This window comes from Erythrolamprus reginae, chromosome 12, assembly GCF_031021105.1.
Source record: "Erythrolamprus reginae isolate rEryReg1 chromosome 12, rEryReg1.hap1, whole genome shotgun sequence".
In the NCBI taxonomy this organism is placed as follows: domain Eukaryota; kingdom Metazoa; phylum Chordata; class Lepidosauria; order Squamata; family Dipsadidae; genus Erythrolamprus; species Erythrolamprus reginae.
In genome coordinates this window covers 28,563,326-28,587,349 of record NC_091961.1, presented here as the reverse complement: position 1 = coordinate 28,587,349, position 24,024 = coordinate 28,563,326, and the positions used below count along the sequence as shown (strand labels likewise).

At 44.1% G+C, this 24,024-nt stretch overlaps 2 protein-coding genes across 4 annotated transcripts in view; one reads left to right on the top strand and one right to left on the bottom strand.

The window, feature by feature from the left end:
* The window catches only part of B3GAT1 (beta-1,3-glucuronyltransferase 1), a 33,498-nt gene extending 24,015 nt beyond the window's left edge, over positions 1-9,483 (top strand). The window contains exons 4-5 of the mRNA XM_070765139.1: positions 6,155-6,275; positions 9,369-9,483. Of these exons, the coding sequence (XP_070621240.1) occupies positions 6,155-6,241 (87 nt within the window). The 3' untranslated portion in view covers positions 6,242-6,275; positions 9,369-9,483. The remainder of the gene's footprint in view (positions 1-6,154; positions 6,276-9,368) is intronic.
* The window catches only part of GLB1L2 (galactosidase beta 1 like 2), a 71,388-nt gene that overhangs the window by 6,510 nt on the left and 40,854 nt on the right, over positions 1-24,024 (bottom strand). For 2 of the 3 annotated variants that reach the window (XM_070765136.1, XM_070765138.1), the window contains 5 exons: positions 23,583-23,661; positions 20,594-20,681; positions 18,246-18,360; positions 16,719-16,835; positions 12,996-15,755 (listed from right to left, as the gene is read on the bottom strand). In XM_070765136.1, coding sequence (XP_070621237.1) covers positions 15,669-15,755; positions 16,719-16,835; positions 18,246-18,360; positions 20,594-20,681; positions 23,583-23,661 — 486 coding nt within the window. In that variant the 3' untranslated portion in view covers positions 12,996-15,668. Of the gene's footprint in view, positions 1-12,995; positions 15,756-16,718; positions 16,836-18,245; positions 18,361-20,593; positions 20,682-23,582; positions 23,662-24,024 lie in introns of those variants that run through there. The other variant, XR_011560407.1, reaches the window with a different exon arrangement.

Genomic DNA, 24,024 nt, shown 5'->3' with positions numbered 1-24,024 from the left:
CTTTTCTGTGGCGGCCCCGGCCCTCTGGAATCAACCACCCCCCAGAGATTAGGATTGCCCTCACCCGCCTTGCCTTTTGCAAACTCTTGAAAAACCATCTATATCACCAGAAATTAGTGTACCCTTAGCTGTTTCGTTTTATGTATGGTTTGCATGGGTTCTATAGTTGTTTTTTAATAGGGGTTTTAAAAACTGTTTTAATACTGGATCTGCATATGTTTTGCTTGTTGTGATCGGCACCGAGTCCTCGGAGAGGGGCGGCATACAAATCTAATAAATTATTTATTTATTTATTTATTTATTTATTTATTATTAGATTTGTATGCCGCCCCTCTCCGTAGACTTGGGGCGGCTCACAATATTATTATTATTATTATTATTATTATTATTATTATTATTATTTATTTTTTAAAAAATATTTTGCCGTGGCCGACAGGTGAAGCTCTTGCCTCCCAATCAGGAGGTTGCAAGTTTGATCCTAGGTAGAGGCAGATGTAGGGTCTCCTGCTTAGGCAGGGGGTTGGACTAGATGACCTGCAAGGTCCCTTCCAACTCTGTTGATCTGATAGTCCCCTGCCAGTGAAAAGGGAGCCCTCCCGCTCCGGCCCTCTTTTTCGCTGGCAGAGGCACCATGGCTGGTCCCATATTCCAGATCTAAGCACCCAGTGGGCTTTGTGTGTATGTGTGTGTTTTTTTAAAATAAATTATTTTTATTAATTTTTAACAAGTTTAATATACACACAACATAAAACAGTGCATAGTGAAATGTGCCCACCACGCAGACACACACACATTCCCCACCACCAAATCGGGGATGTTTCTTGTATAGTCCACTTGACTCAAGAGCAATATATCTATTTACATATTATAGAGTGATTCCAATTTATTTCTTGTAGCTTGGTCTCGGATTCTGCTCGTCATATATCGTCTTACCTTGTCCCACTGTCCCATCAGTTGTCCCAATTCAGTTTCATTATCCGAATTTATCCTTTTATCCATCATTTCAAATTGAATATGGTCCACCATGTACCTATACCAATTTTGCATTGTCCATTTTGTCGCATCCTTCCAACCCAAGACTATTACCGCCTGAGCGCTTTCTATTGCTGCTTTTTTTATTTCTCTAAATTCTCCCATCGCATTGCTTTTAACTAGTACTGCCATTTCCTTAGTGATTGTCCATTGTATATTGAGCATTCTATTGATATCCTCTTTCACTTTTTGCCAAAATTCCTGCACTATCAGGCATTCCCAAAACATATGCATAAACACTCCTTTTATCTTGACACCCATGCCAACAATTCCCCCTGACATTCTGCTGAACGTGTGCGAGTTGAACTGGAGTAAAATACCACTTATGTAACATTTTCCTTCTCATTTCCCTGATTCTTGTATTTTTAATTTTCCTTATATTTTCTACTATATTTTCCATCTCTTCTACCTCTACTTGTATCTCATTTTGCCACCATTTAGTCAATCCTTCAGTCGTGTCCCCGTCTTACTGCACTAGCAATTTATATATATTGGTTGCTTGCGTCTTTATACATTTCATGTTGAAACTTCCATGTTGGAATAGATGTGTTTCCTGCGAGTTTTTTAAGCAAATGTACAAGAAACGCAGAATAGCTTGGTCTGTTGTGACCACTAGTACTGCCATTTCCTTAGTGATTGTCCATTGTACAGTAGTCCCTCACCTATCGCTGGTGTTACGTTCCAGACCCGGCCGCGATAGGTGAAATCCGCGATGGGGAATTTATCGACTGATAGTACTTATTTAAGTATTTATATTGTAATTGTTTGGTAAGTTTTCATTGTTTTAAGTGTTTATAAACCCTTCCCACACAGTATTTATTTTAGATACAGTATTTAAATACAGTATTTACAATTTTAGATATTTTTTTTTGAAAAACCTGCCGATCGAGTTCGGCGGGCTGTTTAAATCTGCCGATCGGCTTCCTCAGAAACCCGCGAACCAGCGAAGATCCGCGAATGATTTTTCTCATTAATATTTCTTGAAAACCCACGATGAAGTGAAGCCGCAGTAGGTGAAGCGCGGTATAGCGAGGGACTACTGTATATTTAGCATTCTATTGATATCCTCTTTCACTTTTTGCCAAAATTCCTGCACTATCGGGCATTCCCAAAACATATGGTCCTTGTGTTTGACACCCCTACCCTCCATCATTTCTGATAAAGGGCGATCCAGTCTCTTGAAATCCTCCAGCTATTTTGATTCACCTCTCCCTTTCTTTGGAAAAAAAAAATCAAGCTCAATTTGGGTCCTGGGCCCCCCGATTTCGGCAGCCCGAAACAAATATAGACGTGACAGCCCGCTGGAGAGCTGACAATTATCCCCCTTCTGTTTTAATAACTAAGGTAATGATTCTGACGGTTCCCGTAATTGGAGAGGCAGCGTGTGCGATGCCGGAGACTCGTAGGTGTGAGCGTAATTAAAATAGCAGCGGGGATTAATCAGCTTGGTGTGATCTGCCAAACTGCAAGTGCTTCAGGTGCAAGAGACGTTGGCTTGACTTGGCGTGGTCCTTTTTCTCCCCCCTGGCCTTTTCGTAGCTGGGGTTGCATTGGCAGCTGGGGCATTCTGGGAGTTGAAGTTCCGCTTGTAAGCAGCCAGGAATGGGAGAGAATTCCGCGTAGGAGATGCATCGGCTTTGTTGGTTCAGAAGTTACAAATCATTTTCTATCCAATTCTGAGCTGCGCACATATTCACTTCTACGAGGGTCGCCCAGAAAGTAATGCACCGCATTTTCCCCCCCAGCCTACCGTTATGGTACGAATGTGAAACTTTAGATATACATTATTTCAATTGTCAGGAGTGCGTGTGTAAATTTTGCGTTTCTCCAGACAGATAGCGTAGCTGCAGCAGTGTTTCAAAATGACATCTGTAAGTGATGTACGTTATAATTCGTGTCATCACTGAAATTTCTCACTGCGGAGAAAGAAACTGTTGGGAACATTCACAAACGTTTGTGTGCAGTTTATGGAGAATCGGCAGTCGACAGAAGTACGGTTAGTCGCTGGGCACAGAGGGTGAAGCCATTAGAGGTGATTCACACAGTGCAGAATTGGCTTCGGAAGCAGAACAAGGAGTGGTACCGACAGGGCACACACAACCTTGTGTCTCGTTGGAGAAAGGCCATAGAACGGGATGGAGATTATGTGGAAAAATAGGGAGTGTGAAAGAAACATCATTCTTTCTTGTAAGTTTCATTGTGTTCAATAAATAATTGTTGAAGAAAACAATGTGGTGCATTACTTTCTGGGCGACACTCTTATCAGGATGAAAGCTAACCAGGAATAGAATAACAGAGTTGGAAGGGACCTTGGAGGTCTTCTAGTCCAACCCCCTGCTTAGACAGGAAACCCTACACCAGTGGTTCTCAACCTTGGGGTCGGGACCGCTTTGGGGATCGAATGGACGTTTCACTGGGGTTGCCTAAGACCCTAGGAAAAGGCAAATTTTCCATGGTGTTAGGAACTGAAGCTTCTATTCTGGTACCTTGGAACATATTTTTACCATCCGACCAATCAGGTGTTTACAGAGGGGCTGTCCCTCTGACCTTCCTGCCAATCGGCTTAAAGCTCTGTTGGGAGAATTGGCACTAGATTTATGGTTGGGGGTCATTACAACACGAGGAACTGTATTAAGGGGTCGCGGTGTTAGAAAGGTTGAGACCACTAGGGCCTACACCATTTCAGACAAAGGGTTATCCGACATCCAGTGTTGGGGCATTCACAACTTCTGGTGGTAAGCTATTCCACTGATTAATTGTTCTGTCAGGAAATTTCTCCTTATTGTTGTGTTTGGGCCTGGGCCAGCCGTTGCTCCCACAGATGGGAGAGACGCGGCACAAAGTGAATGTGAAAGCCTGGCTGACAGCCAGGAAGATGTGGCAAACAGCCAGGACGACGTGGCAGACAGCCAGGACGACGAGGCCACTGGGACGCAGGATTCAGCAGACAGCCCAGGGGATTTGGCCTGCAGTCCCTCAGACAGTCTTTCGTCCCTGGGTTCTTCTGCAGATCAATATATCGATCTGCGTAGCCGAAGAGCTATGCAAAGAAGGGATCGCTTTAATGAGTATTACAAGTCATTATAGGAGCACCTGGGCTGGGTGTGGTTCTTATACTGAGGGCTGGGTGTGGTTCCCTTAATGAGGGCTAAAGGGATAAAAGGGAACAAAGGCCAAGGCAAACTGTGGCTGTTTATCTGTGTTATTTTGTGGTTCCTGCTCTGAAGTTTCTGTGCCGTTGGAGTTTTCAACCCAGCTTTTTCAGACAAGTGGGTTGTGAAAACTCTGGGACTTGCTGTTTGCTCCAAAGATTCAAAAGGACTCCTGAAACATCTTTGCTCATTCCAGGTTGTCTTTGTTTGTTTTTTCCTGTGTTTTTGTATGCGGCTGAAGTAAGCCTTGCATTGTTTTTGGACACTAAGAACTGTTTTTTGAGTAAACCTTTTTTGTTTATCTAGTACAAGTTTGCTGATTAGCAGAGCACGTGTGTGTTTGATTTCTTTTCCTTGGACTGTTATGCATTGCCTGAGCCAGTCAGGCAGAACACTTATGAATGAAGAAAGGAAGCTCCCGCATCACTGTTTACAGAAATGTATAGTCACAATTAGTAAATATAAACTCAGGAGATACGTTGAAGGAAACAAGGGTAGTGAAGTCCTTTTCTTGAGATGCGTTTGGGACGTGGTTTGGAAACGACGTTTGAAGGACGGCAGAATGGGGCTGAAGAAGCCAATGAGAAAATTTGCTAGTCTCCTGGCGATGGGAGTATATATTTGTATGGGATAATGGGAGCTTAGATTCAATTTCCCCAGAAGAATAAAATGTGATTGGTACCGTTCTTTAGGCAATGCATCGTTTAATTGGGTCCTTGTGAACAAGACTGCTGTTGAGTCATGGCTTTCAAAGAGCCATCTTCTGGTTTCCACCACACCCTATGCTGAATGGCCACACTGTTGGCTTATTAGGATGCGTGTAACAATGAACCCTCCAGATAATTATGGATTGCTTGGCCTCATATAGATACCTTCCTTTAGAACTGAAAACAAAGGGCTTGTTTTATTCAGTTACGAGAGTATTAGAAAGTCCGGGCAGGATGAAATGCAACTTTATAGAGTCCTTGGTGCTATCGGAGCTTGGTGGCTTTCTTGCAGATATTTCATTACCAAACTAGGTATCATCAACAGCGCTAAACTACTTCTGGAGGTCCACACCGCCCCCACCTTCCTGGCCTTCCAGTTTTTAAAAAACTGGCTCTGCCGGCAGACTTGGGGGCCGTGAACAATAACATCTAGCTCCAGCCCAGAAGTACAAATGTTTTTATTAAGGGGATTTTATACTGTTTTTATATTATTTTTATTGATTGTACGCCACCCAGAGTCCTAAAGGAATTGGGCGGCTCACAAATCTAATAAATTAAATTAAAAGGGAGTGAGATTCAATCTCTCTCTTTTTTTTTTTACCAACCCTGAGCTACAATTTTTTTCTCTTGTCAGGATGAAAGCAAACCAGGGAATTACGGAGCTCAGGTTAAAAAGCATTATTAAACCCTTAGTTTAATAATGTAACGTAGAAGTCTTCAAACTTGGCGACTTTAAGACTTGTGGACTTCAACTCCCAGTATTCTGGGAGTTGAGGTCCACAAGTCTTAAAGTTACCAAGTTTGAAGACCTCTGATGTATTGTACAGATGAACTTTGAAAAAATTAAGAATATCATGCAAACATTCATTTATTTCAGTAATGCAACTTAAAAGGTGAAATGTAATATATGAGACTCATTACATGCAAGGCAAGATGGTTCAAGCCGTGATTTGTCATAATGCTGATGATTATGGGGTACAGCTCATGAAAACCCCAAATCCACCATATCAGAAAATTAGAATATGATATGCAATCAATAAAACAAGGATTGTACAGAGAACAATATCGGACCTCTGAAAAATATAAGCATGAATCTTGGCTTGCATGCTATGAGTCACTCTCATATATTACGTTTCACCTTTTAAGTTGCATTACTGAAATAAATGAACGTTTGCACAATATTCTAATTTTTTGAGGTTCACCTATATGTTGCATGTCAGAAGACCGAGGAATTGACAACTTAATCCTTTTTTATTGATCCAGATTCTCGTCTGGCACACAAGGACGGAGAAACCCGTGCTGGTGAACGAGGGCAAAAAAGGCTTCACAGACCCCAACGTGGAAATCTGACGTCATGCCGCAAAGCCAGGAACGATGCGCGCAGGTACAGCAGTCTCCATGCATGAGTGAATTACAGTGCTTTGGTCATGTTGGCATTTGATACTACGGAGGTCCCACTTCAAGTGGGACGGAAGGAGAATGTGAATCCGAGCCAAATTTGTGGCATCAGTCCTCAAAAGAGTAATTTTATTTTAACAGTCTTTCATTCTGAAGGCTTGATTGAGCATGGTGCCAACATGTAAGAGATGCTATTTGGGACTAAGAGGAATGCTGTCTTTGGCTATTTGCTAAGGCACGCGAAGGCCCGAGAAGGAATAATGGATGGAAACTGAACAAGGAGAGATTCAACCTACAAACTCAACCCAGACAAGACGGAGTGGCTGTGGGTCTTGCCTCCCAAGGACAATTCCATCTGTCTGTCCATTACCCTGGGGGGGAGGGGAACTACTGACCCCCTCAGAGAGGGTCCGCAACTTGGGAGTCCTCCTCGATCCACAGCTGACATTGGAACATCATCTTTCGGCTGTGACGAGGAGGGCGTTTGCCCAGGTTCGCCTGGTGCACCAGTTGTGGCCCTATTTGGACAGGGAGTCATTGCTCACAGTCGCTCATGCCCTCATCACCTCAAGGTTCGATTACTGCAACGCTCTCTACGTGGGGCTACCTTTGAAAAGTGTTCGGAAACTTCAGATCGTGCAGAATGCGGCCGCGAGAGCCACCGTGGGGCTTCCTAGATTCGCCCACGTTTCTGCAACACTCCGTGGCCTGCACTGGCTGCCGATCGATTTCCGGTCACAATTCAAAGTGTTGGTCATGACCTTTAAAGCCCTACATGGCATTGGGCCAGAATACATCCGGAACCGCCTTTTACCGCACGAATCCCAGCGGCCGATAAGGTCCCACAGAGTTGGCCTTCTCCGGGTCCCGTCAACTAAACAATGTCGTTTGGCGGGCCCCAGGGGAAGAGCCTTCTCTGTGGCAGCCCTGGCCCTCTGGAACCAACTCCCCCCAAAGATTAGAACGGCCCCCACCCTCCTTGTCTTTCGCAAACTACTCAAGACCCACCTTTGTCGCCAGGCATGGGGGAGTTAAGATATTCCTTCCCCTAGGCCATTACAAGTTATGCATGGTATGTTTGTGTGTATGTTTGGTTTTTATAATAAGGGTTTTTAGTTGTTTTATTAAATTGGATTGTTACATGTTGTTTTTAATCATTGTTATTAGCCGCCCCGAGTCTGCGGACAGGGGCAGCATACAAATCCAATAAATAAATAAAATAAATAAATAAGGAGGAACTTTCTGACAGTGAGAACAATCAATGCATGGAACAAAAGTTGCCTTTGGAAGCCGTGGGTGCTTCATCACTGGAGGCTTTCAAGAAGAGACTGGACTCCCAGCTTGGGTGGTGCGGGTTGGGGTAGATCAGGGTTAGGCAACGTTGGCTCTTCTATGACATGTGGACTTCAACTCCCAGAATTCCTGAGCTAGCATGATTGACTCAGGAATTCTGGGAATTGAAGTACACAAATGATGGAAGATCCAACTTTTCCTACCCCTGGGCTAGATGACCTGCAAGGTCATGAGCCGGGGTGGCGCAGCAGGTAGAGTGCTGTACTGCAGACCACTGAAGCTGACTGTAGATCTGAAGGTCAGCAGTTCAAATCTCATCACCGGCTCAAGGTTGACTCAGCCTTCCCCTCCTTCCGAGGTGGGTCAAATGAGGACCCAGATTGTGGGGGCAATAGGCTGGCTCTGTTAAAAAGTGCTATTGCTAACATGTTGTAAGCCGCCCTGATTCTAAGGAGAAGGGAGGCATAAAAATAGAATAAATAAATAAATAAAATAAAGGTCCCTTCCGACTCTTATTAATCAAATCGAATAGAATCGAATCTAATGTCACGTTAAAACTATCTTGTACTAAACATAACAGCAGGACAGGAGAGAGTAAGGCAGCTGGGAACGATTTGCAGGAGCTGTCACATCTTTCATTTAACAAATAACACTGGCTGGAGACATAGACAGGTAAGAGAATAACAGTGTTGGGAAAGACCCTGAAGATATTCTAGTCTAACCCCCTGCTTACGAAGGAAATACTACAGCCCTTCAGACACATGGTTATCCAATCTCTTGTTTAAAACTCCCAGTGTTGGAGAATTCACAACTTCTGGAGGCAAGCTGTTCCATGGATTAATTGTTTTAATTATCGGGAAATTTCTCCTTAGTTCTAAGTTGCTTCTCTCCTTGTTTAGTTTTCACCCACTGCTTCTTGTCCTATCCTTAGATGCTTTGGAGAATAGGTTGACTCCTTCTTTATGGCAACCCCTGAGATATTGGAACATCGCTATCATTTCTCCCCTGGCCCTTCTTTTCATTAAACTGGACATACACAGTTCCTGCAGCTGTTCTTCATGTTTTAGCCACCAGCAGGGTCTGACTTAGATTATTGGGTTTTGCAAGGCAGCTTCGGTCTGCTTTGCAAAGATAATCTACGGCAAAGGAGGCCTCATGTCTTCTACTACAAGGCCAAAGGTTCATTTTGTAATTTTCAAACTATTTGCTTTGGAAGAGCAGGGAGATCTCTCTGCTTTTGAAAGAAAGCTCAGGGATCTCTTTCTCAAGGGATCCGTGTTTGAGAATGGGACGAAACCGGTGAGTCTCACCCCTATTCTATGGATGAATCCCAATTAAAACAGCCCTGATGGATGGCTGTCCAACCTTCGCATGTCTTAAAAAGAAAAAGAGTTGGAAGGGACCTTGGAGGTCTTCTAGTCCAACCCCCTGCTTAGGAAACCCTTACACCACTTCAAAGAAATGGTTATCCAACATCTTCTTTAAAACTTCCAGTGTTGGAGCATTCACAACTTCTGTAGGCAAGCTGTTCCATGGATTAATTGTTCTAATTATCAGGAAATTTCTCCTTAGTTCTAAGTTGCTTCTCTCCAGGATTAATTTCCATCCTGTTTTTTGTTCTGTCTTGGGGTGCTTTGGTGAGTAGCATGACCCCCTTCTCTTTGTGGTGGGCAACAAATTAAATGTAAAATCAGGGTTTGCTTTGGGGGGGAAAAACTAAGCATTCTACTGCTTAACGGCAACTAAAGCGAGACACTAAAACCCATTTTTCACCCCCTATTTGCAGTTTGTTCCTACTCCAGACACCAATCACCCCGATTCCAGACCCAAATTGGGCCCTCGGTCAACCAGAAGAAAACCACCAAGTCGAGTTGCTCCATAAACCACAGACCAGCTTGGGTTCTTGAGCAGAGGAAGAAGAAAAAAAAACCATCAATAAATTAATAAATCAGTATTTTAAAAAACCAACAACAGCTCACTTATGCCTGACCTCCTGGAAACGATCCAATACAATAAAAATGAAAAACAACAGATTAAAAAAGCAGAGTGATGGAGATGCGGGATTCCCCCAGGGCCATTGGTGAAACGTGAGCAACAAGAGGGCAAAAGTCACTTTTATTGATTAGTCCAGTGTTTTTCAACCAGTGTGCCGTGGCACACTAGTGTGCCGCGAGACATGGTCAGGTGTGCCGCGAAGCTCAGAGAGAAAGAAAGAGAGAGAGAAAGCAAGAGAGAAAGAAAGCAAGAGAGAAAGAGAACAAGAGAAAGAGAGAGAACAAGAGAAAGAGAGAGAGAGCAAGAGAGAGAAAGAGAGGGAGGGAAGGAGAGAGAGAGAAAGACATAGAGGGACGTAGGGAGGGAGAGAAAGAGAGCAAAAAAGAGAGGAAGGAAGGAAGGAAGAGAAAGGGAGAGAGAGAGAAAGAGGAAGGAAGGGAGAGAAAGAGGGAGGGAGAAAGAAATAGAGTGAAGGGGAGGAAGAGAGAGAGAGAGAATTTTTTTGTCCAAACTTTTTTTAGCTCCCCCCCCCCCCCCCAAATGATTCAGGGTTTCGTAAATGTAAAAAATGTGCTGCGGCTCAAAAAAGGTTGAAAATCACTGGATTAGTCGGATTCCTCAATTATCGGCCCTAGGTATTAGAACAGGAAAATTGGAAGGGAAATTGATACAGGCTATAAATAGGTCTAATCTTTCTGAAGCATGCTGGCTGGGAAATTCTGGGAATTGAAGTTCCTAAAAGTATCTAGCATAATGTTTCTCAACTTTACGTTATGTGGACTTCAACTCCCAGAATTCCCCAGGGAGCTGGGAAATTATTGGAGTTGTCGTCCATGCAGCTCAAAATTGCCAAAGTTGAGAAGCAATGCCCTAGACTGAATGAGGTGTTTGGAATACTGTGTATTTGGAAGACTGTGTTCAGTTCTGGAGACCTCACCTACAAAAAGATATTGACAAAATTGAACGGGTCCAAAGACGGGCTACAAGAATGGTGGAAGGTCTCAAGCATAAAACGTATCAGGAAAGACTTCATGAACTCAATCTGTATAGTCTGGAGGACAGAAGGGAAAGGGGGGACATGATCGAAACATTTAAATATGTTAAAGGGTTAAATAAGGTCCAGGAGGGAAGTGTTTTTAATAGGAAAGTGAACACAAGAACAAGGGGACACAATCTGAAGTTAGTTGGGGGAAAGATCAAAAGCAACGTGAGAAAATATTATTTCACTGAAAGAGTAGTAGATCCTTGGAACAAACTTCCAGCAGACGTGGTTGGTAAATCCACAGTAACTGAATGGGATAAACATATATCCATTGTAAGATAAAATACAGGAAATAGTATAAGGGCAGACTAGATGGACCATGAGGTCTTTTTCTGCCGTCAGTCTTCTATGTTTCTAGGTGTCAAATCTGGATCATTTAAAATGTATTTAAAACTACTAAAAATTACTAAGCTTTAGTCGGTCCCTACTGGCTTCATCAGAGTATAAAATCCCATTGAAGAGATGTGTGCTTTTAAGTAATGCCGCGCAATTTAGTCATTGCACGTGTAATAAGTCCACATCCTTTCTTCCCTCCTGTAATTAGCTTTGTGGTTTCTGCCTTAGTGATGCTGAGAGATGGCAATGGAATTTCTGTTGCCTCTTCTCCCCCGTTGTGTATTCCCTCTTTCTTTCCCTATCAGGGCTATCAGGCATTGCTTTGAAGGTACTTCTTGCAAGCATCTCTTCGATGGGATTTTATATTCTGACGAAGTCAGTAAGGTCTGACGAAAGCTTAATAATGTTTAGTAGTTTTAAATAAATTTTAAACACGCCGGAGATTGTGATGGCTATTGCCTCTTCATTTATATACAGTGTTCCCTCGATTTTCGCGGGTTCAAACTTCGCGGAACATCTATACCACGGTTTTTCAAAAATATTAATTAAAAAATACTTCACTGTTTTTTTCCCTATACCACGTTTTGTCCCGCCCGATGACATCATATGTCATTGCCAAACTTTCGTCTGCCTTTAAAAAACATTTTTTAAATAAACTTTAATAAATAAACATGGTGAGTAATAATCTAAATGGTTACTAAGGGAATGGGAAATTGTAAATTTAGGGGTTTAAAGTGTTAAGGGAAGGCTTGTGATACTTTCCATAGACAAAAATAGTGTATTTACTTCCGCATCTCTACTTTGTGGAAATTCGACTTTCGCGGGCGGTCTCGGAACGCATCCCCCTCGAAAATTGAGGGAACACTGTATACACATACACACTCAATCAATCTCCTACAGGTAAAGATAGTCTGTAACCAGAGCTTCTTTCTGGGCTTAAAATGCCCTGTACCCCAGGAAGATGCATTTAAAAGTATATCAGCTTATATTTGAAAAGTGGGCTTGAAATTTAAGAGAATTCCTGCTCCACCCACACTGATTCTGAGCAAAAGGCAAAGTGAAAAGCATGGAAAAGGGGATACAGAAGAGGGGGAATAGCACAACAGGATGCCCTGCTACAAACTCTGGGCTATAAACAAGGTTTATTTTTCCTGGTCCATGCTGAAAATATGTGGATATAAAAATCTGGTGGGTGGGTGGGTGGGGTTGCATAATGAGGGACGTGCGTAAGCTTGCTGGTAAGAATGGCGGTAACCACCTTTGGATTTTATCCTGTTGCAGAAGAATGGTCAAAACTTCAGCAGCACAAAAATTGAATCAAATTACCGTATTTTTTGGACTATAATCCACACTGGTGTATAAGATGCACCGAGATTTCAAAGAGGTAAGTAAGGGGGGGGGGAGGGTTTGCCTTCCTCTAGCCCCCAGCAGCAGTCTACAAGCCTCCCAAATCATCTGTGCACTCCATTTTTTGCAAAAACGGATCTGTTTTTCATCCAGTTTTGCAAAAAAACGGGGAACATGGAGGGTTTGGGAAGCTTGAAGCATGCTCCTGGGGACTGCAGGAAGGCAAAAACACCCTTGTTTTTGCAAAAAAATTACCCCCCCCCTTTTTTTTTGGCAAAATAGGAGAAATTTTGACTTCCTCCAACTCCCAAGATCAGGCAAGCAGAAGTCTACTGGTTCAAATCCCGGTAAGGTTATGTCTAACTGAAGAGAGGAAAAGAGCTCGAAATAGTTCCATACTAGTCTCCCTTCCTTTTCAATTATCAGCAAAAATATGTTACATATACACACACACATACACACACACACACATATTAAAAAAATGCAAAGCACAATTGTATCTTCATGCTGAAAGGAAAGTCAGGTACAGCAAAAAAGAAAGAAAAAATAGGCTTATTTTTTTTTAAAAAAAACTTTTAACCTGAGTGAATAAAATGCTTAAGGCGGCGTGGACTCAAATTCGTGCTTGGGACCAATGGGAACGTTCTTGTGATATGAGAAAACGACCACGGTACCAATAAATAATAAGACAAATTTCCTTTCCCCCCCTTCATTTATTACAAATATCTAGCAAACCAGTCACAGGGAAGGGGAAAAAAAACCGAACCAACAATCCAAACTAGGCCTTTCATACGACTTTATGGGGAAAAAAATTCAAAACCTCGGTCACTTGTAGGTAGGGAAAAAACAGCATTTGAGTCAAATACACATCCAACGATACGGAATTTAATCCACAGGCTTTCAAAACAAACCAGCTCAAACCTTTGATCAAAAGGGGGAAACTGGAGGCAACTCTTTCTTTTTAGAAAGGGAAATACGTTTTTTTTTCTTAGCGAAGCACATTTTTCCAATCACCGTTCTTTCTGCTGGTGCGTACGTGTGTGTTTGTGTTTTTCCTTCAGCCTTCCACTCCATTTTATGAGTATAACTCTGCCAGGCTGTAGCAAAATCGCAGACTCAAAAAGAAAATCGCAATGATTCATCCCAATTTTCCTCCTGTCTTTTTTTTTTCCCAAGAAGCACATGGTGGATGAAGGGTGGAAATATGCTCTGGAAAACCTCCAAAGATTCAAATCTTTGTTATCAGTGTGAGTTGCGGAAAGAGGTGCTGCTGCTATTCTACCCAACTTCTGTTTTTTTTTTTTACAGGGGTGCCTTTTTAAAGTTTTCAACTTAACTGTAGTTAAATTTCATAAATACAAGGAAAAATATGGATTTTGAACAGTCAGGAAAGGCCTCAACGTAACTTGGGGCCTGCAAATCGCTAGAGAACAGGTGCCCCAATTTGATAACCTGTGGACTTCAACTCCCAGAATTCCCCAGCCAGCATGGCTGGCTGGGGAATTTTGGGAGTTGAAGTCCACGAGTCTTGAATTTGCCAAGGTTGGACACTTCCTGTCTCCAACCCCTTAACTTGTAAAGGCCAGAATCACAATTCAACCGCCTGGTGACAATCAACTTGAACAATCGATGGGAAAAAAACCAAGTGCCGAATTTATTCGGGGTGGGGTATGTGTCTAGGCAGGTGCCTGCAACACACAGCCAAAGGCAGGCCAGCAAGAGGGCGACAACACACACTAATGGTGCCCACGGTTATTGCAATGCTTGGCTCCCCCGGGGAAACTGAGGTCTTGGTTAATGATGGAAGGAGGGAGAGACAGACGGATATAGAGACTGGGCGCTTATGGCTTAAAGCGGCTTTTACCAACCAATGTTTGGTAAATACAAGATCCATCATCCACTGGTCTTCTGGGCTGAAAGGTTGTGCCTCAAAGCACTTGGACGGCATCGTAGTAGGGGAAGCGTACTAGGGGAATGTAGTAGCCATGTTGACTTTCCTTTTTTTAATTTAAAAAAAAGCACAAAAAAAGATAATTTTTTAAAAAAACTGATCCAATTCCGCCTCTGACTAATTATTCAAAAATGCCCTCAAAAGCATCTTTTCGGGGCCAACTCGCCAATTTTTCAAACCTTCCCTCGGAAGCAGGAGGACAGCTTCCAAGGGAAGCCTTCACAATCCGAGGATCGTCTCCAAAGCGGAGCTGCGTTCGAATTTTGAGACTTCGGATGCCCCTTTAAAGGAGATCCAGTACAGAACGCTAAAATGGCAGTGGGTATATATATCATCGAGAGTTGCAAGTCCCGTTTTCTTGAGGGAGGGACACCTGTTGTAAATGGCGGGCTGCACAGAATTGCAACCTAGTTACTGGAGGGGGGAAGACATTGTGTGACATATTGCCAGACGGAAATGCCAAGGTTTTGGGCTAATCTTTGGAGGCTGGAGGGCCTCTCTCTAGGTTGGAGCTTCCTCCTGGCTCAAGGGAGCGCTCCGAGAGTTTAGCACAGGTTGAATACATGTGTTGTCTTGATGCCAAGGTACGTCCCAATCCCACCCATCCATCCCTGGCCCATCTCCCACCCTGTGTGATCTCCAAAACCTGTGGCCGAGCTGTGGAAGAGTCAGATGTTACAGGCGTTCTGTGTAGCTTGGATGAAGCCCGATTCCTATCTGCCCCCCCCCCCAAAAAAAATGCCGTTAACATGTCAACTGAAATCCAATTCCTATTGACTTGGCGTGGAAGTCCCTATCGACGTCTGGCCTTTTATATGCTGGAACACGGCGTCCCTTCCTTTTAAGACCTGGCTTGGAACAACCGAACGAACGCAAACTGTTAAAAATGTTAACGTTCCTTCACGGCCCGCCTAAGGACCAACTTGGGTGCCCGAGACTGGCGGCTTCAACTGTCTGAAAAAGGCTCAACGTGGTCTACTGAGAGATGCAAAGAAAATATTCCTTTTTCCAGACGTAACCTTAAAGGTCGATCAAAGTCAAACTGGTGCCAGATACGGCTGTATCAATTCGTCGGATCTCTCGTGCGAACGCTCTTCCTTTCGTCAGGTCCTTAGCATCTAGCGTAGAGAACTTGTAGCAAAGTTTGAGTTCCTTTTAGGAGAACGTTCCTAACTATCCGGGCACCTTTCTTTCTTCAAGGACTCTTAAATCAACCTCCTAAATTAACTCCCTGGGCGGGTTTTTCCTTTGGCCAAACTCCACCCATAACTAGAAAATATAAGGATACGGGATGTGGTTTTCACAATGGGAGGGAGGAAGGTCCTGCGTGCAGGCTCTCTTACCTCCCACCATCAGTGAAGAAGCGGAACCTGAACCATTACTACCAGTAGAGGGTGGAGCAGTCAAGGAAGAGCTCAGGTCACGTACTGAACCCTTCCCAAGAACGCCAGGTCTGTGGAATGGATGATGCGGCCTCCGAGACGCTCCTCAAATATAACGATCTGGAGGAGGAACAAGAAGAAGAGGGAGGGGACAACCTAGCTCAGATAAAAGAGTGCTTTTCTTTTGAGTAATTCTGCACATATGCCTTCTTCCCATTTTCCCCATAACATCAGCCCTAAGAGTTGAGAAAGAGGGACTGGCCGAAAATCACCCAACAATGCCTAGGGCTGGACTATAATTCTCAGTCTCCTGGTGATTGGGCTCAAACTCACCCAGTTGGCTTTCATGTCTAAGGTGGGGCTAGAACTCTCACTCTCCTGGTTATTAGCTCAGACTCACCCAGTTGGCTTTCATGTCTAAGGTGGGGCTAGAACTCTCAGTCTCCTGGTTATTGGCTCAAACTCACCCAGTTGGCTTTCATGTCTAAGGTGGGACTAGAACTCTCAGTCTCCTGGTTATTAGCTCAAACTCACCCAGTTGGCTTTCATGTCTAAGGTGGGACTAGAACTCTCAGTCTCCTGGTTATTAGCTCAAACTCACCCAGTTGGCTTTCATGTCTAAGGTGGGACTAGAACTCTCAGCCTCCTGGTTATTAGCTCAGACTCACCCAATTGGCTTTCATGTCTAAGGTGGGACTAGAACTTCCAGTCTCCTGGCAATTGGCTCAAACTCACCCAGTTGGCTTTCATGTCTAAAGTGGGACTAGAACTCACAATCTCCTGGTGATTGGCCCAAAATCACCCAACTAGCTTTCATGCCTAAAGTTGGACTAGAATTCCCAATCTCCTGGGGATTGGCTCAAACTCATCCAGTCAGCTTTCGTGCCTAAGGTCAAACTAGAACTCCCAATCTCCTGGTGACTGGTTGAAAATCATCCAGCCAGCATTCATGCCTAACGGCAGGACTAGAATGTCCAGTCTCCAGAATTCTAACCCGGTTCCATTACCACTAGTCAGAAATGGTCCTGAGTCTATTGACAGAGATGAAAAGAAAGGGAACAAGATTCAAATCACGCAACTCACTTCGTTGTACCCTTGTTGGAGCCAGGTTCCCGGGAGGTAGAGTGTTTCCTGAGGACCAATGTTCCAGTAGCGACCAAGGTTCTGGCCATTGACAAACACAACGCCCTTTTCCCAGCCCTGCAAATACAAAAGAGGATCCCACTGTAAATGGATCGAGATGCCACAATGCTCTGATGGACCTGGTGCCACTACAGGCGACAAGGGTCACCCTCAATAATGAAACGCTCTAAGCATCACACCCGATAGGCCACGTTGGGCCTATCCCCATGGGGGACATGATCGAAACATTTAAATAAGTGAAAGGGTTAAATAAGGTTCAGGAGGGAAGTGAGTCGAATGCTTGGCTGCATAGCTAGAGGTATAACAAGCAGGAAGAGGGAGATTGTGATCCTGCTGTATAGAGCGCTGGTGTGACCAAATTTGAAATAATACTGTGTCCAGTTCTGGAGACCTCACCTACAAAAGGATATTGATAAAATTGAACGGGGCCAAAGACGGGCTACAAAAATGGTGGAAGGTCTTAAGCATCAAACTTATCAGGAAAGACTTAATGAACTCCATCTGTACAGTCTGGAGGACAGAAGGGAAAGTGGGGGACATGATCACAACGTTTAAATATGTGAAAGGTTAAATAAGGTTCAGGAGGGAAGTGTTTTTAATAGGAAAGTGAACACAGGAACAAGGGGCACAATCTGAGGTTAGTTGGGGGAAAGATCAGAAGCAATGTGAGATATTATTTGGCTGAAAGAGTAGCAGATGCTTGGACCAAACGTCCAGCAGACGTGGTTGGTAAATCCATAGTCACTGAATTTAAACATGCCTGGGATAAACATATATCCATCCTAAGAGAAAATACAGGAAATAGTATAAGGGCAGACTAGATGGACCATGAGGTCTTTTTCTGCCGTCAATCTTGTGTTTCTATTGTTTAAGAAACTACTGCTGTGGTACTAGAAGCCCTACACCTATTTTTCTAGTTCCTGCTGCAAAAACGAAGATTTTTTTTTTAAAAGAAGGCAAATGCATATTCATCATTACAAATCAAGTATTCTGAGCCACGTCCATGTTTTAAACCATCATCAACCATTGCATCTAACAAAATAACAGGTCAATCCCTACTGCGTGGAAAGAATACTAACTGAAAATATACAGGTGAAACTCAAAAAATTAAAATATTGTACCAACGTTCATTTATTTCAGTAGTGTAACTTAAAAGGTAAAACTTAATATACGAGCGATACTCATTACAGTACATGCAAGGCAAGACAGTTCAAGCCGTGATTTGTCATAATTGTCTTCGGAGAGGGGCAGCATACAAATCAAATCGATCAATCAATAAACAAACAAACAAACAATCAAATAAATAAATAAATAAATAATTGTGATGATTATCAGGTACAGCTCATGAAAACCCCAAATCCCCCATCTCAGAAAATTCGAATATTACATGTAATTAATAAAAAAAGGATTGTACATAAAAACAATATCAGACTTCTTGCGGCTCTGATAAATATATCAACAACTTACCTCCAACTTTAGGAAAGTATCCTGGGGCATATATTGGACTTGGAGGGTTCCTCGGAAGAAGGCGGGTCCCACCGCACTGTCAGGGATGGCACTCCAAGGAGTTGCTCCTCGTAGGCTAGGGAAGAAGGGCAGCCCATAAATTCAAAAAATAAATAAATTAAATAAATGAAGGAGAAAGAAAATGAGGAGGAGGGGGGAGGAATCTCCAGGAGAAAAACTCCATTAGTATCCACAGTCACTTTTGATGTAGCTAGGTCTTGCTTGAATGATTCTGGGTGCTCTCTAAGTTTGGTGGTTGTCCTGCAGATGCTTCGTTACCTGTCATCTGCACCACTATCACTGTCTGGTTTGGCTCTGCAACCCAACAAGACCGACGCAGACTTCAGAGGAGAATCAGAACTGCAGAAAAAACAATGGCTGCCAACCTGCCTTCTATTGAGGAACGGTATACTGCACAAGTCAAAAAGAGGGCGGTGAAAATATTGACTGACCCCTCGCATCCTGGACATAAACTGTTTCAACTCCTACCCTCAAAATGTCGCTACAGAACACTGCACACCAAGACAACTAGACACAAGAACAGTGTTTTCCGGAACACCATCACTCTGCTAAACAAATAATTCCCTCAACACTGTCAAACTTTTTACTAAGTCTGCACTTCTATTTCTACTAGTTTTTTCTCATCAGTCCTATGACCCATTTCCTCCCACTTAGGACTGTATGACTGTAACTTGTTGCTTGTATCCTAAGATTTTTATTAATATTGATTGTTTCTTCATTGCTTATTTGACCCTTATGAAAATCATTAAGTGTTGTATCTGATGATTCTTGACAAACCTATATTTTCTTTTATGTACCCTGAGAGCATCTGCACCAAAGACAAATTCTTTGTGTCCAGTCACACTTGGCCAATAAGGAATTCTATTCTATTCTATTCTATTCTATTCTATTCTAATCCATTCCAATCCATTCCAATCCATTCCCTTCCCTTCCATTCTATTCTATTCTTCACTTTAGTATCTATTCTATTCTATTCCATTCCATTCCATTCCATGGTAAGATCATCAGTGTTAGTCCAAGGACCAAGGACCCCTCAATTCAACCCTGAGCTACAAATATTTTCTTTTTGTAAGTCTTGCTTATTGGCTAACGCATGCATTCCCCCCACCTTCTAACAACTTTCTCTTGAGTGTAATTTCACAGAATATCTTGCCCATAGTTCATCATCCCTCGGGTCACACTCTACTTCAAAAATTGAGATTCCTTCACCTGGGCGTTGGAAAACCTGGCTAGATATGCTATAAACCAGTGACCCGCAGAGAATAGCGGGCTCCTCTTGAGAGAGACCTTCAAGGTGAGTTTAGGCAGCCATCTGGAAGGTGCGTTTTGGGTCTCTGGGCTAAGCAGGCGGGCTGTGTTTAATTGCCGCACGGCTCCTTTCTAACTTTGGCCGTGTTTTGCAATCCTTGCGAACCTCGTCGGCATCTGTCCCGATCTGCGAATTGGCGCTCAAACCGTCATCCCTGCTGACAACACATTTCAACGGTTCGAAAACCGTGGAGGAGGCAGGGGAGGGCCTGGCAACAAAGCATGCCCAATTGGTCTGTTACCTTCCCGAGGATTGTAACAAGATTAAAACACCGTCTCCCACCTCCCTGCACAGGGATATCGTTGAGAGGAAGGAGAGAAAACAGAAGAGCCATTTGTCAAAAGCTGGCATTTATTGGGGGTTCTGCAGACGGCAGGAGTTGGAACTGATGGCCTCTAGGGGGCCTCCCGGATGTTACAGCTTTGAAGGGCTTCCCTCTAGGTTGCTGTTATCCAGGCAGAGGATTTTAGGGCAGGGGTCTCCGACTATGGCAACTTTAAGCCTGGCGCATTTCAGGATCCCCCAGCCAGCTTTGGAGGAACTAGAACTCACTGTCTCCTGGTGACCGACCCAAAGTCATCAACCTAAGGAGGAACTAGAATGCTTTCCAGCCTGACTATTCTAGTTCTTTTCTTTCTTTCTTTCTTTCTTTCTTTCTTTCTTTCTTTCTTTCTTTCTTTCTTTCTTTCTTTCTTTCTTTCTTTCCTTCCTTCCTTGCCTTCCTATCTATCTATCTATCTATCTATCTATCTATCTATCTATCTATCTATCTATCTATCATCTACCTACCTACCTGCCCCACTCTTTACCAGATGCCAGCTTGCTGGAAGGTGGAGATGCTAACTAGGATTTGGAGCTGGGCCAAGCACAATTCCAGTAAACAAAGGGAAAGACGGGGGGGAAACAAATCACCAGAATCGAAAAAGCAGCGGAGGGGAGTGGGGAAGGGGCTGCGGTTGCCGAGATTCACTGAGCAAACCTTTCCATGAAGCTGGGTTTCATTTCAAGGCTGTAAATCTTGAAGCTTCTCAAGGAGGTTTTGTTGAAAACAATGTCGCCAATTAAGCCTGCAAGAGAGAAAAAAACCCCAAGAGCAAACGATGAGCGCAAGGCTGATGAATCACCTTTCACACGGGAGGCCTGGGCGCCTGCCAAGAGCAACAGCCGCTGATGCCGCCCCCCTCTGGGTTTGGCCCTGGGGTCCACACAATTCTGAGTCGGAACAGAGCTGGAAAAGGGACCTTGGAGGTCTTCTAGTCCAACTCTCTGCTGAAGCAGGAGACCCCATTCCAGCGATGGTGAACCTATGGTGAGCCATATCTGCTGGCAGGTGAGCCGTCGCCCTAACTCGGCGACAGTGCACATACATGTATCAACCAGCTGATTTTCAGCGCGCGTAGGCTCTGGGAGGACGTTTTTGGCCTCTGGAGGGCCTCTGACGGGACGGGAGAGGCCGCTGGAGCCTGGTGACGGTGAAAAATGGGCTTGCTTCATTCATTCATTATTTTATTTTATTTTATTTTATTTTATTTTATTATTTTATTTATTTATTTATTTATTTATTTATTTTATTATTTTAGTTTATATTTTATTTTATTTTATTATTTTATTTTATTGATTGATTGATTGGATTTGTATGCCGTCCCTCTCCGGACACTCGGGGGGGGGGGGGGGCTAACAGCAACAATAAAGTAGTGTACAATAGTAGTCTGATGTTAGAAATAATTAAAAGCCCATTAATATAAAAAAAACCAAACATACATACAGACATACCATGCATAGAATTGTAAAGGCCTAGGGGGAAGAGGGTCTCAATTCCCCCATGCCTGACGGCAGAGTTGGGTTTTAAGCAGCTTACGAAAGGCAAGGAGGGTGGGGGCAATTCTAATCTTTGGGGGGAGTTGGTTCCAGAGGGCTGGGGCCGCCACAGGGAAGGCTCTTCCCCTGGGTCCCGCCAAGCGACATTCTTTAGTTGACAGGACCCAGAGAAGACCCACTCTGTGGGACCTAACTGGTCGCTGGGATTCGTGCAGCAGAAGGCGGTCCCTGAGATAATCTGGTTTATTATTATTATAAAAAATATTATTTTATTTTATTTTATTTATTCGATTTTTATGCCGCCCTTCTCCTTAGACTCAGGGCGGTTTACAACATGTTAGCAATAGCACTTTTTAACATAGCCAGCAATCCGGGTCCTCATTTGACCCACCTCGGAAGGATGGAAGGCTGAGTCAACCTCGAGCCGGTGATGAGATCTGAACCGCCGACCTTCAGATCTACAGTCAGCTTCAGTGGCCTGCAGTACAGCACTCTACCTGCTGCGCCACCCCGACTCATATCAGCTGGCATGCAAGTTGGTGCTCTAAATCAGTTCCAGCACTCATGTGTGTGCTGGCCAGCTGATTTTCAGCTTGCATAGAGGCTCTGAGGAGGCACTTTCAGCTTCCAGAGGGCCTCTGGGGGATGTGGGAGTGTGTTTTTGCCCTCACCAGTGTTGTGATTCCGTCTGAGGCCCCTCAGGGAACGGCTGATCCTCTGCCGGCTTCCGGCTCAGAGGGGGAGGATGAGGAACAGGAGGTTCAGGCAGACGGGGAGGAGGAATCTCAGGCTGAGGGAGAGGGAGGACAGCCAGAGTCCCCCGAGGGGGAGCTCTCCCCAGCAAGCAGCCTGGATTCCTTAGATGAAAATGCACAAGCAATCATCGATCTCCGGCAGAGAAGAGCAACACAACGAAGGGGACAATTAGCCAGGTACTTTCAGCACTAAAGAGGCAACAGCTGGGTTTGGGTGTGGTGCTCTCTGGAAAGGCTGAAAAGGCAGACCCACCCTTCCTGGCTTGTGGAGTATTATCTTTGGGAGTCCTGGGACCTGGCTGTGATCTTTGGCGTCTTGGAATTCTGGTTTGTGACTTTGAATACTGAAACCTTGGGGGGGAAAGGTGTGGGTCTTATTCTCTACAGTGGTGGGTGTGCCAGCAAGAAGTCTGCTGTATTGTCTGGCCGTCAGGACTCTGCTGTGAAGTCTCATAGCCTGCCTGTTGGGAAGAACAGGTTTTTCTCTGTGTTTATTTTTCAAACTATAAAGTGCCTTTGTTTTTACCAGCGTGTCTGGCTGTTTTTTCCCAGTTGGTGTTGAAGTCTGGGGGCACCCAGACAGAACAACCAGGCTCCAGGGAAGCCTCTCCAGGGAAGCCTCTCCAGGGAAGCCTCTCCAGGGAAGCCTCAGGAGCCTGGGGAGGGCAAAAACAGGCCTATTGGGCCCACTGGAAGTTGGGAAACGGGCCATTTCCAGCCTCCTGAGGGCCTCTGAGGCAGTGGGAGGCCGTTTTTGCCCTCCCCAGGCACTAAATTATGGGTATGGGCAATTGTGCATGCGCGGCAACGCGCCTGCTTTTGGCACCTGAGAGGGAAAAAGGTTCGCCATCACTGCCCTATACTGTTTAAGATAGGAGGCCCTCCAGTCTCTACTTAAAATCCCCCAGTGATGAAGCACCCACAGCTTCTAGTGACAAGCTGTACCACTGGTTAATTCTCCTCACTGTTAGAAAGTTCCTCCTTAATTCCACATGGGTTCTCTCCTTGATTAGTTTCCATCCATTGCTTCTTGCCCTGCCCTCAGGTGCTTTGGAAAATAAGTTGACCGCCTCTCAAATAGAAACAGTGGGATATATACTTATATACCGCTGCACAGTGCTTGACAGCCCTCTCTAAGGAGTTTACAGAGTCAGCCTCTTGCCCCCAACAATCTGGGTCCTCATTTGACCCACCTCGGAAGGATGGAAGGCTGAGTCAACCTGGAGCCTGGTGAGATTTGAACTCACCAGAAAGTCCAGTTGCCTCTTGAAAAAAACCACCTTTGGGGCATCTTTCTGGATACAGAACTTCAATGTTCTGGTTTTAAAGCGGGAAGGCAAAACTTTATTTTAATTTACAATTAAAGTCACGAGAACAGAAAAGAAGGCGACCTACCTTTCCGCTGGTTGTTCAGATGAAGCCCATAGTTGACTCTCCCAGAGTTCTCCACTAAGATTTGCAGCTGTCTATATCCCTGCAAGGAATAAGAAACATAGAAAATTGACGGCAGAAAAAGACCTCATGGTCCATCTGGTCTGCCCTTTCCTGTATTTTATCTTAGGATGGATATATGTTTATCCCAGGCATGTTTAAATACAGTTACTGTGGATTTACCAACCACGTCTGCTGGAAGTTTGGTCCAAGCATCTACTACTCTTTCAGTAAAATAATATCTATCTACCTACCTGCCTACCTACCTATCATCTATCTATCTATCTATCTATCTATCTATCTATCTATCTATCTATCTATCTATCTATCTATCTAACCTACCTACCTACCTACCTATCTATCCAGCCTACCTACCTACCTACCTACCTATCAGATTTGTATGCTG